The 12,971-nt window shown below is 43.7% G+C and overlaps 1 protein-coding gene and 1 pseudogene across 1 annotated transcript; one reads left to right on the top strand and one right to left on the bottom strand.

Annotated features, from left to right (window-relative positions):
• Nucleotides 1-1,163: 1,163 nt before the first annotated feature.
• LOC120650185 lies at nt 1,164-4,516 on the bottom strand (annotated as a pseudogene).
• An 897-nt stretch (nt 4,517-5,413) lies between these two features.
• Nucleotides 5,414-10,468, top strand: LOC120650188 (E3 ubiquitin ligase PQT3-like). Its single transcript, XM_039927214.1, has 7 exons — nt 5,414-6,101; nt 7,247-7,349; nt 7,660-7,800; nt 7,889-7,938; nt 8,332-8,721; nt 8,892-9,651; nt 9,782-10,468. The coding sequence occupies exons 1-7, from the start codon at nt 5,918-5,920 to the stop codon at nt 10,173-10,175; spliced, it is 2,022 nt and encodes a 673-aa protein (XP_039783148.1). The 5' UTR covers nt 5,414-5,917; the 3' UTR covers nt 10,176-10,468.
• Nucleotides 10,469-12,971: the final 2,503 nt, after the last annotated feature.

A 12,971-nucleotide genomic window follows, 5' to 3' on the forward strand; every position in this document is an offset into this window, starting at 1 on the left:
GAGCGGTGGGCGGCGGCGCAGATTGCGCGGCGGCGCGGCAGTGCAGGCGGTGGCGGGCGGCGACCCGGAAGGTGAGGCGGCGGCGGCCAGCGGGCGTCGGCTCTTGGTGTGCGACGGCACAGAGCAGAGGGATGGCTGGGGCTATGATGGAGTCTATGACACGCGGGGTCCACCTATCAGATTAGATTTTTAGATTAGATTTTTTTGAGTGGAGGGGCATGGATGGAGAAGCTGTTGGTTACCCTCTTGTTTGGAAAGCTTTCTATTTTTTTAGAGGGCTGCTAAATCACCAAATTTAGCCAAAAGGATGCATAAGTTGTTGGTGATGCTCTAACTAAATTAGAGGTTAGAGTTAGTATCTAACTCATGAGTATCCATGAACTAACTCTAATCAAAGAAATGTTTGGATAGAAGGGTTAGATTGACAATAAATGCACATTTCTAAGCGCGAGATAGAGAGAGAGAGAGGAGAAAAGGTGGGCCCCATCTAATTTAACCTCAATAAGTATCATTTGGAGGGGATAGTTTCTTTTTAGTGGGTTAGATGCATCCAACCAACTCTAACCCTCATGTTTGGATATTTCAGGGTTAGATGAGCTTCAAAAAAACAAACTCTAACTCTAACCTGGTATCTAAATAGGGCCATAAGTTGGTGCATGCTAGGCCTGATCGTCTTCTCCAATCTCAATGAAGGCACCAGAGAGATCTCATCCATGAAGGCTTGGGGTGGGATTGGCGGTGGCTCGGAGGCGTCGCCTTTGCAGCTTTGCCGGCGAGGGCAGCTGCTCTCTCCCCTAACCGGGGGGAGCGGGAGGAGCGGCTGTAACACACCAGAGTGGTGAGTGTTAAGTTCTGGGGCAACTCTAATTCTCTGGGTTACCATGTGGGGTTGCCCCGTGGTCGCTCTGGTTCGCTCGTATGACCCCTCGCACCAAGTCTTTTTTTTTTCATATTCTTACAAGCTGGCCTGGTGCGTGCTAGGCCCGATCGTCTTCTCCAATCTCCATGAAGGCGCTAGAGAGATCTCATCCCTAGAGGCTTTGGCACGGAGAAGGATTGTCGTTGACGGCGCGGGCAAGTTCCTCGGAAGAAGGCGCCTTTTGTTTGTCACAATGTGTCACGGAACAACAGGAGGGGCCTGCATTTGCATTTGTTTACTCGGGTTTCCATACGGGCGTAATGCCCTCTGCTCGCTCGTATAGCTCATTTATACCAAGCAAAATGTACAGTCATAGCTGCGCACTATGAACTAGTCATAGTAGTCACAGGTCGGATATATATTTACCATGTCCAGCCCCCAAGCTACATCATACTAATCACAAGACTAGTCATAGTGCGCAGCTTGAAGCTAGCGTCAGGAAAACATACTGCGCACAAACTTCACTGACGATCCAGAGAAATACATGTAGTAATAATACTCAGACTTTAACGCTCAGAAAACCTTCGGCAGCAAACTCAGCAGCTACCACGATTACACTGCTCAATTCTTGCCCCGACCACGCCTAGGAGGCACAACAGTCCAGCCATCGACATCTGAGGCAGCCTTGGAGGGCCTTGGCCTGTCCACCGCCATCTCCTCTGGCGCGGCGACTGCTTCATCATCCATCATTGACGTGTCGTCATCACCATCTGAGCTATCACTGTCGTCGTCGTCGTCCCCCGCTATCTGCTCAGGAGAAGAAAAGCAGTTATGAAGCGTATGTACCTAGCACGGCTCCAGTGGAACTGCTGCCGGTGCAATAACAGTTTGACCAGGACTTCTGCAGATTTCAACCTCAGCTGCTTGATCAACTATGAATGATATCGATGTGAATCGCCCTCACTACTCTACTAAAAGGTGCACTATTGGAATGATTTATATCAACATCAATCCCCATATAGTCAATATAGCATACACATATCAGCTCAAAAATTATTTGCAAGGCTAGCAATTCCTCAAATTTACTTTGCTGAGGGAAAACCTAAGCAAAATCTCCAAAGAACTGGTAGGCTTCACAACCAAACTCCTCGATCAAGTGTAAATTTTGAAACTAATCTGCTTCAACCAGCTAATCGGAAGAATGAACTACTAAGTAGCTTATGCGATATCCAATAAATTATTGGCTACATTCAAATCAACATCCCAAAACAAGTGACAATGGTGGTCCAGCTCTAATTAGGAAGGAAATGATGCTTAATGTCCCCATCTTACACACAGGGAGAAATGTGCACCCAATAGTACATACCTGTCTACTTTGGAAAACAGCATTCCCCTGAACATGCGAATTCCTTAACTTTTCTATAGACGAATAGTTACTTTGCAGGCATTCTTCATGCATAATCAGTAACTGTTTAGCAAGCTGTTTGCAACAATAACAAAAAAAATGAGTGAAACTAATTAACTTATGTACAAATACAGTTAATACAAATAAATAACTTCAGAGTCCCTTGTACAAATAAATAGCATTTAGTTAATACAGTTTGCCCTTGATTACGAAAAAATCAGACTATGTGCTATAGAGTTTTAAATAACTTCAGAGTCCCTTGTAGACAAATTAGATATAGTAATTCATATAGAACAACATCAAATTCATCCGAGGAAACAATAGCTATTTTTTCAATAATATATGTCACGTAATGCACATGAACTCCCCAAACCCAACATTCACTCAGTAAAATTGGATTAATGTCCATTACCATCCAAGTGCTTATCAACCATTACTTCTTGGGCTACCTAACTGGCACATAACAATAATTCAAAGGCAGGTGTCATGATCCAAATGGGTAATATCATGTACACAGTACACTAATGCCTTAAACACATCTGACATCTCCTTTACATTAACCAATTGGAAAGAATAAATTAGTTCACGTGAAAGTAAGTATGTGCTGTCAAATTTGGAGGGAATAGAATCAGACAGCTTGTAAAAAACAGGAAAGTACAAGTACAACAATCCTCAATGTACCAATCAACAACAGTAAAAGTGATATCCGCGAATGTTAAATCAAGAACAAACATCATTTTTGGTAAGAAAGAAATATGCATACAGATCCACATTTGAAAACAGTAACAAAAAAATATGTACCCATACAGTTTTAACCAAACTAGGTTCGGCTGGGGCAAAACTTTATCAATTTAACAGTTAAAATGTAGGTTGATGCTGAACATGAATAGACGGGAAATAACTACCTCCTCAAAACTATTATCCTGAAAGTCAGCATTGAACAATTCAGATATCTCGGCATCCATCATATCCGCTAAGTCTTCAAAGTAATGTGGGCCTAAAAGAAACCTTGTCAATAAAAATGGGATACAAAAGTTTCCAAGTTCAGAAAATTGAACCGTAAACATGAAAAAACAAAATTGGATGAAAAATCTTGATTTCTAAAATTATACTGAAGCCATAAAAAAGGGAACCAATATTCCAGTTTACCCGAACAGAATTCAATTCTCAAGTAAAAGATGTATAAACAAAATCCAATTGACTACGGCTATGTTCCCCTGAGTGTAACAGAATCCATTAGAGTTTATAGGCAGCATAAGGCTAAGCACAAAGTATCAAATATGGAGATTGTGGCTAACAATAAAGCAATAGAGTCCCACAAATGTGCCGTAAAACTCGATCAATCCCGTAAACCGTCTTAACCTCTCGGTGGTAAAGCTGTCCTCATTTTTTTAATTGCATAAGAGTCCGAGAAGACAGCATATGTGCCAAAAGCAGCTGACTGGATAACCGTTGTTGCTCAAGTATCTGATCAACATGAATACATGATACCAAGGCACTCAACCTATAAACCTATATTCAGCTTAGAATCACTACATTTAGTCAATGCCCGTTATACTAGTATGGTTTTATGTATAAGCTATTAAGCTAGCAATTCAACGCTGTGAGGACAACACTTTATGCCAAATAGGCCACCCATCCTATTTTATGGTAATTCGGTGTAAATCATCATCTTTCCACTTTTTAGATTAGTTCATGACAATCCAAGAGAGCAGCCCCCACAAAGAATTAGAAAACATCATGTTGCCCAATAAATAATCACAACAATTAAAATAATCAATTCACACAAAGCGTGGCGTTCTTCCCATAGAGAATTAAATCACGCACATAATCAAGAATTCCGAATACATGCTCAATTGCACACGTAAAGAGAACTTCCAAAAATCGACCCCAACTCCAAATCCTCCAGACGAAGCTAGCAGATTTCAAAACTATCTTAAAACCCACTAGCAAACACACACCTTTACTACAAGATTCCGCGTCAAGGCCAAGAAAATCAGAGGAGGATGTTGATGGAAAGGGAGCAGCAAGTACCCTTGGAGTTGCAGAACCAGGAGAGGATGGACGCGGCGAGCTGGTCGGCCTTCGCGCGGGAGTCGCGGCCGCGCCCACTGGTTCTCCACTGCCATCTGCAGCGCCGTCCACCGGCCGAACACCAGCCCGATGCCCTCGCCAAGCGCGGCACTCGCCTCGGCGGAGATCGGGCCGCCGCCAGCGCCGCTGTTGGATGCGGCCATGCTGTCGAAGCGTTTGGGAAGAAGGACGATGGCGGCTAGTTTTTTTTTTTTTTTTTTTTTTTTGCGCCTCAGCGTGTTCGCGTGTGGAAGTCAAGTTCGCAAATGGCATGCAGTTAGTATATCTCATTAGATTCGTGCAGTTTAATTCTAAAATTCTGTAGTTAGTTTTATAATTAATTTTTATTAATACTTTTAAATATTTAAATATTAAAATTCTCTTTGATATGATATAAACTAAAATTTAGTCTCTGAAATCAAATAACTCTTAGGCCAATTTTAGTGGGAGTTTCATAGATACAGTTATCTAAATTAAGAACTAAATAACTGTACTAGATGAGTTTCATGATGATGAAACTCTCCTCACATTTAATAAAACTCTATCATTTTTTTTGTCATGTCTGCAGAAGTGATGGTGTTTTGGTATGAAATTGTTTTCTCTCTTTTCACGTGGTTTATGTTACGTGGAACAGATTAGTATGGGAGCATTTTTTATGATATTGTGTGTGATAACCCATATCACTAAACTAGTATAGCACGCAGGGAGAAAAAATATAGAGGGTTCGGCAAGGACATAAGTGTATTTGTGCGACAATAACACTCTCCTAGTAATGTGTATTCAAGTGGAATTTCGAAAAATGAAAAATTTAAATGGCCGATCTTTTTAAAGGAGTGACAGGATTTTTTTTGGACGCCTTAATAAGGTGACATGACAAACTTTGTGCATCATGACGAGTGACGGTGGTTAGCTGTCCCCGTTTTGGGCTTCGTGAGTACGCATCTATTTTTGGGCTTAGGGCTAGCTCTCAGGCTCCGCTTCTGAGGCCTGGCCCAGGACAACCTACTTGAACAATGGCGAGGGGCAACACAGGAACCTTCCTGGCCTCCCCTCCCTCCCGCGGAAGCGAGCAAGAAGAAGCCGTGCCCGACTCGTTCACGCGTTTGCAGTTCTCACCTGACACCTCAAAACTCCAGGACCCCCCGCCGCCGCCGCAAAATTCTCCAACAGCCTCGCCTGCCGCACCAACCTCAGGAGCCCTAGCCCCGGCGATACCCCCAGATCCGGCGGCCTTATTCGGCGCGATCGGCTGCTCCTATCCCCGGTAGCGGCGCTCCGGCACCACCGCTCCCCGGCGTCCCGCGCCGGACTACCCCGCCTGCGCACTCCCCCCGGCGTCGTCCCGAGGAATCAAGCGGTCGTCGGGCTTCGTCTCCGCCCGCCCGGCCTCGACTCAAAGCGATCCGCGAGCTCCCCGCCGTCGTCGATCCCACCCCGTAGATCGATTTGATCTGTGATTCTTCTATTGTTGAATTTCCGTGTATTTCATCCGATAAAAAAAAGAGAGAGAGAAGAAGATTGAGGCCATCTCGTGAAAATTGTGAGAAAGAGAGGCCTCGAGGACTCGCCACCCATCCATCATGGGTGTTGTGTATTACCAATATAAGAGTGAAAAGGATATCTATTCTATGCAAGTGCCCCATGCTTTTATCTCTGTCTCTGAGCTTAAGCAGCTTATCAAGACGAGTGATAAGCACGGTCGTGGGCGAACCCGCGGCCGTCCCACTGAGGATATTATCATCTCCAACGCCCAGACTGGCGAAGGTTCGTTTTAACGCCGATAGCTTTGTTCTACTTGATTTCTCATGCAGCAGCGCATATGATCTCGTAAAACCTCATTTTAGTTGCCTTTGCTCTATGCAGCACAACAGATTTAATAAAATTATGTGCAATCTGACATTTATTATCACAGTTTTGGAAGATAGGCTATGATCTTAGCTGCTGAGATGTATGGATTCATGCTGTAGTCTTTAGGAGTTAGGACATGTAGTCAACATCAATTTGTTCATGATCGGACGACCAGGTCTATTCAAGCGTTGCTGGTACACTTTGTTTTGGAGTTCATTTGTGGATGCCAAGTGCGCAATCGTTGCTCAGAACATAGCAACTTGCTTACTGTTTTATTGGGCCTGTTTGGTTCAAGACCTGGCAGACAGCTCCGTTGCCAGACAATGCCGCCAGCCGCCAGGTGTCTGAAATCGGATGCCTGGGATCGCTCCTGCACCAGGCAGCTGCGGCCAGGAGCAAACCAAACAGGTCCATCGTGTGTTGTACTTTGGTCCCATTGATTGTGGGGCTATTTCTTTGTTGATGCAAATTGAAGGTTATCAAACAAATTTCAGCCCAGTGTTTTGTGGTTCTTGTTTGAGATCACAAAATATTCAGTTGAGGCTGCGGATAGGTATTTGATGCAGTAAAATGGTTGCGTATATTGCTGAGACAAAGATGGGAGCTGTAATATTGTACAATTAATATATGGTCTCCAATCTCTTTGCATGCATGCCCATGGGATGTGCTTCAGAAGGTGTTCAGCAAAGCTGTAATCCTTGATGAAAGATTTTCCACATGTAACTGAACATCCTCCTGAGATTGTACCTTGCAATCCTGAAGTATACATTTGTATTCGTAAATTGTAGTGAATTGTAACATCTTTTTTTTTTCAATTTTTCTTGTTCTCCTGATACTATGCATGGATCCAGTACATCTCAATAGCACACTGAGATATCCCAACTGTGAACTTAAGCCAATCTGTCAATCAAAGAACATAGGCTACATCTTAACAACTCAATTTGGCACTTAAATGCATCGTGTGGAGCACATGAGAAGAATTCTCTTGCCACATACAAGAATATGCTTGGTTTAGTGGATTGGTTAACATTTCTATTTTCTGTGTTTGTTCTTGAATCCAGAATATACAGATGAAAGAGCATTGGTACTACAAAACACAACTGTGCTGGTGCGCAGAATTTGCATTCCTGGACAGCTATCAGAGAAAATTGTCTTGTCCCCTATGTAATGTCTTCTCAATCTTTTACTTCACATTTAAATTCACTGTTGCTCTGTTTGGACAGAGAAGTTAGGAGACAGATATTTGCAATCATAGAATTTCCTTGTGGAACCTGCATTCCGCTGAAACTTGCTGACCTGCCCCCCAAAAAATAAAATAAAAAACGGTTGTTTCTTCGAACCCCCTCTGTCCAATTAGATATCAATTGCAATGTCACCTTGCAACAGGTCAAGCCTCAGTTAAATTTGTATCAAATGAGAACATGCAGGGAAGAAATGATAACTAAGTATACTAACTTTGTGTAACTAATTGCAGGGGGGAAGTCACAGAAGGATGTTCTGCACCTTCAAGCAAGTCAGTGGTTACTGATTCAAACTCAAAATCATATTCCTCTGTAGGAGTGCAAGATGAAGATGCTGCAATTGCAGCAGTGATAGATGCAGCTGAAGTGAAATTGTAAGCAAATCATATTCCTTTTTCTTACATAATGTTTGTAGTTTTTTGTTGCCTCCATTCTGACAATCTCTTTACATGGTGTATGCAGGGAGCAGCACCCGTCTAAAAGAGGGCACGGCAGTGGAGGACGCAAATATGGTAATGATGATTCTTCGTTACTTCAATTTCACTCATATTCTGCTAGATGTGTTAAGATTGCAGACCAAGTAGGTGCCCTGGGAAAAAAAGACATATCGATTTCTTTATTATATGGAAAGGTGCAGTTATGAAGTACTTTCATATATGCCACAGATGCAATAGTAATCATTTTGTCATGTTAATGAATGTGTTAAGAATTAAGATAGCTCAGAGATTCCATTTGACTCTTTAAGTTCTAACTAAGAAGATGATCCTGATATATTTGACAGTATTTAAACTGATTTTCATTACAACAGCAAAGCCTTCAATTTCAAAGTGATATGTGTTATTGTGAATTATGTATTGTAATTGTTTCTAAACATACTTTTGATGTGTTCTAAATGATGAATGAAGGTCATGGACCATTGGAAGGGGAGACACCTCCACCAGGCTATGTTTGCCGCTCTTGTGGCGTTCCAGGCCATTTCATTCAACACTGCCCACGGGAAAGCAAGACGCCTCCACCTGGATACATCTGCTACAGATGCCAAATCCCAGGGCATTTTATTCACCATTGCACGACCATTGGTGATCCCAAATTTGACCATAATAAAATGAATCGGTGTCTTGCCCCAGTAGTAACTGTAAGTCCTGTCAATGGCATTCTGGAAGAACTTGTCCCAGCTGCACCAGTGAGTGCTGTTGGTGACTTGCCAGCAGAGCTCCACTGCCGACTGTGTAAAAAAGTGATGATAGATGCAGTGTTGACAAGCAAGTGCTGTTTTGACAGTTTTTGTGATAAATGTAAGTGGTTTTCATATACTCCATATGCACATATCTCTAAGATCCAAAAGTATTCGAGATGTGTTACAGTCCAAGTTTGTTTCAGTAATAGCAGTATCTAATTGTTTCCGTGTCAAGAAAATATATGCTTCAAACAGATGAGGAACAACTTCTTGTTTACCTTTTGTCAGGCATTCGGGATTACATTATTATGGAATCAAAGTGCTTTTGTGGAATCAAGGCACTAGCAGATGACCTGATTCCTAATCACACACTTCGGAGCACAATCAGCAATATGTTGGGAACACGGGCTAGTAGCGGTGGAAGTGGTACAACTAAGCACAGAAGTTCGTCAGGAAGCAACCTTGATTCCAGATTACAGAGCCATATCCCTTCTGCTACCTCAGAAAGGAAGATGAAGCAATCAACAACCCTCCAGCTATCAGCAGCATTTGCACCCGATGATGGACTCGAGGTTGCCACAAAAGGTGATCTAGTGAATCAGCCTCTAGATAAATCAGCATCTAATGTTGATACCCTGAGCAAATATGAAGGCAGTTCTGCAGAAGTGTCAGTAGAAAAGGCTGTAGCAAGTTCTGAAGTCCTCAAAGTAAAAGATGGAAGTGGGTCGACATCAAAGGTCACTACTGTTTCAGGGGCCCTAGAACACAATGCCACTAGGACAAATCAACCAAAGAAGAAGCGGAAGAAGGCAGATTCAGCTAAAAACGTTCAACCTAACAATGTTGACTACGGTTACAATGTTCCATTTGACCCTGCATATTATAACCCTTTTGTCAGTGGGTATCCTTGGGTACCTGAACCTTACATGTACAGCTCTATGGGGATGCCTTATGGTGGTTATCCAATGGACCCATATGGTGTTAATTGCTTCAATGGCATGCCACCGCAGGCTCTTGCCATGCAAGGCTATCCAGCAAGTTATCAAAGGTATGTATTGTATTAGGCTCCTCAGTAAAGACTAAAGACTGCTCTTCTGCTGAATTGTACTCTGCTGCCAGTCATCAAGAGCTCCCCTATCCATTGCAAAGCTAATCGTTCATATTTTCCATTTCTTTAGGCCTGGAACTCAGCCCATGCATTACCAGGGCAGTGAAGCTGTTGCAACACGTCCAAGGCATGATGAGAGACCTAAGGACAGTAGTTTTAAGCCCCAATCATCAGAGTGCAACCGCCAACTGGGATCTTCTCATGGATTAGAATCAAGGAACAGAGCAAGGTCAGGCTCCGAGAGACAGCACCATGGGCGTTCTGACAGGGTCTCCGATGACCACGATGAGAGCCACTCGAGTAGGAAGAGAATGCGCCATCCTTCTCCAGTGTATGGCGACAAGCAGAGCCGCCAGGCATCGAGGCACGGTTCCAGGAGTCGTGAGGATTCAAGCGACGATGAATGCAACTTCAAGAGGAGTTGGGGCCGCAGATCATCAGTCGGTGTGGAGATAAGGCACTGACGAATGAAGATGGGACATGGGAGTACAAGTGGAGAATTGCTGATCAGCAATGTTCGCTTATAGATTTATTTTACATGTAATTGTATTGTATGTATGCCCTCAAAAGTCAAAAGAGGAAAACTTCTCTGAAAGCAGAGGAAAATTAGCAGATTTTTCTGAGGCCAAATGTAGTCAGATATTGATATACCGCTCTGTACAATGAGAGCATATATTGCCAACTCTCGTGTCTGTAATTCAATATGCAATGTCGTCGAAGATAAATGGAATTTCTCTAATTTCCGTGTGATTTTAAATATTTGGTCCACTCACCCTTCCATACCCGTTTTGCTGTTGGCATTGGTATCTGATGTTTTGAAATAGGGTTACAGGTTTTTCAAAAAAAAAGAAATAGGGTTACTATAGCTTGCATTTTTTTTTTGAAATATTACTATAGCTTGCATTCGTTTCTGATGTTTTGAAATATACTACTGTGGCTTGCAATATGTTGTTCCTCGGTGGCGAGTGCGTTCTCTCCCCATTCCTGCATACTTTGCGACACATGATTAGGCTGCTTGACAAGCTTCTGTCTAGTCTCTATTTTGAGACTCGCAAGTCAAACGGACTCCACTATTTTTCATTAAAAGAAAGCGACTACGATTTCTCCCGATTGCGGAAAAACCTCCAAATTCTGGCCCATGCCCGATAGGGCCAAGCCTTGCGGCGAGTACAGCGAGAGGATTTTTTTTTTACCCACGAGTGGAAATTCGTTCCAGCTGAGATTCGAACTCGTAACCTCGTGAGACAGCCAGGTGCTACCGGGCTGCGCTAGCCAACTCGGCCGCAAAAGACTCGCAAGTCGCAAACAGCAAATTTGAAATCGTGTCTAATATAGGGGAAAATAGCCGGTTGTGCAAAATACGAGTACAGAACACTATGATACGAATCACCAAATCAGACGTCTTCAGTTCACCAAACAAGAAAAAAAAACACACACACACAAACTAGACGTACTCGCGAACCCTCGCCTAGCTCCACACGTGTGCAGCGCGCTAGCCTGCCTCACCACTTCACAGTTGACCGTTCACACACGAGACAATCACAGCGTCCGCTACTGCTGCTACCGCTACAGTTAACGTAAACTCAGCGGTCGATTTCCATTTCCTTTCCGTGCCCCGCAGCCTTCCCCCTCACACATTTCCTTCCCTATCCTCTCGACAGATCCGACCGCAGCGTCCTTTTCCTCTCGATGGATCCAAGCGGGATCTGATATACTTCTAGGATCACACAGTGCACGAATCGAGTAGGATTTCTCTCTCTTTCTTGATCTGAGTACAACAAAATCCTAGATCTACAACGATGTCACAGAGAAAAGAGAGAGAGGAGCGAGATAGAGGACCTTCAGTGCCTGCAGAAGAGCTTGGTCCGGCCATCACGGGTTCGTTGATGGAGATCCGCTCAAAGGCGGCGACGATTGGTGCAGTGAAGTCGATCCCGCAGCGATGGCGTCGTGGTCGATGGCGGCGGCGACGGGACAGAGCTGGGGGCGGTGAAGACGATGAAGGTGTGGCTTCCCGCTGCTCCAGCGCTCCCTCTAGATCGGCTAGGGTTTAGGGATATGGGTGAGGGTGCTGGCGGCGCGGCGAACCTCGTGCTGTGTGTCCGGCCCCTCACCCCCTTTTAATCTAGCGCTGTACAGCGGGGGCCCACCAACCATTAAGGGTTGGACGCCCCCGATCAGGGCGCGGATCAATGGCCTAAAAGGTCGTTGGGCTTATTTAGTAGGAGATCAACCTAACATTCTCCCCCTTGATCTCACTTTGTACTTTAACTTTATACTTTAACCTGAAATTTTTCCTTTAGTTGTTCCATCACAGATTAATGAATAGAGCATGCTTTATCATCACGGTCCAAGACTGATAGACTCAACAGCTACCACACACATCACTGTTTTGAAACAAATTATTTATCTTTTGGGCCATTTTTATTCTCCAGAAATCACAGGCTTTCCCTTAAACCCATGCCGGCTATGTGTTCCATGAACACATTGGGTGGTAAGCCTTTAGTGAGCGGATCCGCAAGCATTTTCTTTGTACTTATATGCTCGAGTGTAATAGAGTGATTCTGGATTTTCTCCTTCACAACATAAAACTTTATGTCAATATGTTTGGCAGCACCACTTGACTTATTGTTGTGAGCATAAAACACTGCTGGTTCATTATCGCAGTACATTCTGAGTGGTCTTTGAATGCTGTCTACCACTCTTAAACCGGGTATAAATTTCTTTAACCATTCTACCTGCCCCGAGGCCTCATAACATGCCACAAATTCAGCATACATCGTCGATGATGCAGTGACACTTTGTTTGGAGCTTTTCCACGATATAGCTCCCCTTGCGAGTGTGAACACATAACCGGACGTGGACTTTCGGTCATCGATGTCCCCCGCAAAATCCGCATCTGAGTACCCTTCTATCTCTAGGGAGTCAGATTTTCGGTATGTTAGCATGAGGCATTTTGTGCCTTGCACATAACGTAAAGTTTTCTTTACCATGATCCAGTGTGCCTGTCCTGGATTACTTTGATATCTGCCAAGTATCCCGGTAACAAATGCTAAGTCAGGGCGTGTACAAACTTGAGCATACTGTAGACTTCCAACAGCTGAAGCATATGGAGCCGCTTTCATTTGATCGATCTCATACTGGTTCCTAGGACATTGAAATTTCCCAAATCTATCGCCCTTAACTATTGGAGCAGGTGAAAGCTTGCACATATGCATACTGTATCTCTTTAGAACTTTTTCTAAGTATGCCTTTTGTGA

The sequence above is a fragment of the Panicum virgatum genome, chromosome 9K (genome assembly GCF_016808335.1).
Source record: "Panicum virgatum strain AP13 chromosome 9K, P.virgatum_v5, whole genome shotgun sequence".
Classification (NCBI taxonomy): Eukaryota; Viridiplantae; Streptophyta; class Magnoliopsida; order Poales; family Poaceae; genus Panicum; species Panicum virgatum.

Excerpts from the sequence above, each read along its gene's own strand:
- LOC120650188 (XM_039927214.1), top strand. The coding sequence starts at position 5,918 with ATGGGTGTTGTGTATTACCAATATAAGAGTGAAAAGGATATCTATTCT. Across the intron at positions 7,350-7,659 it reads AAAATTGTCTTGTCCCCTAT|GGGGGAAGTCACAGAAGGAT; the intron begins GTAATGTCTTCT and ends AACTAATTGCAG. Across the intron at positions 7,801-7,888 it reads GATGCAGCTGAAGTGAAATT|GGAGCAGCACCCGTCTAAAA; the intron begins GTAAGCAAATCA and ends TGGTGTATGCAG.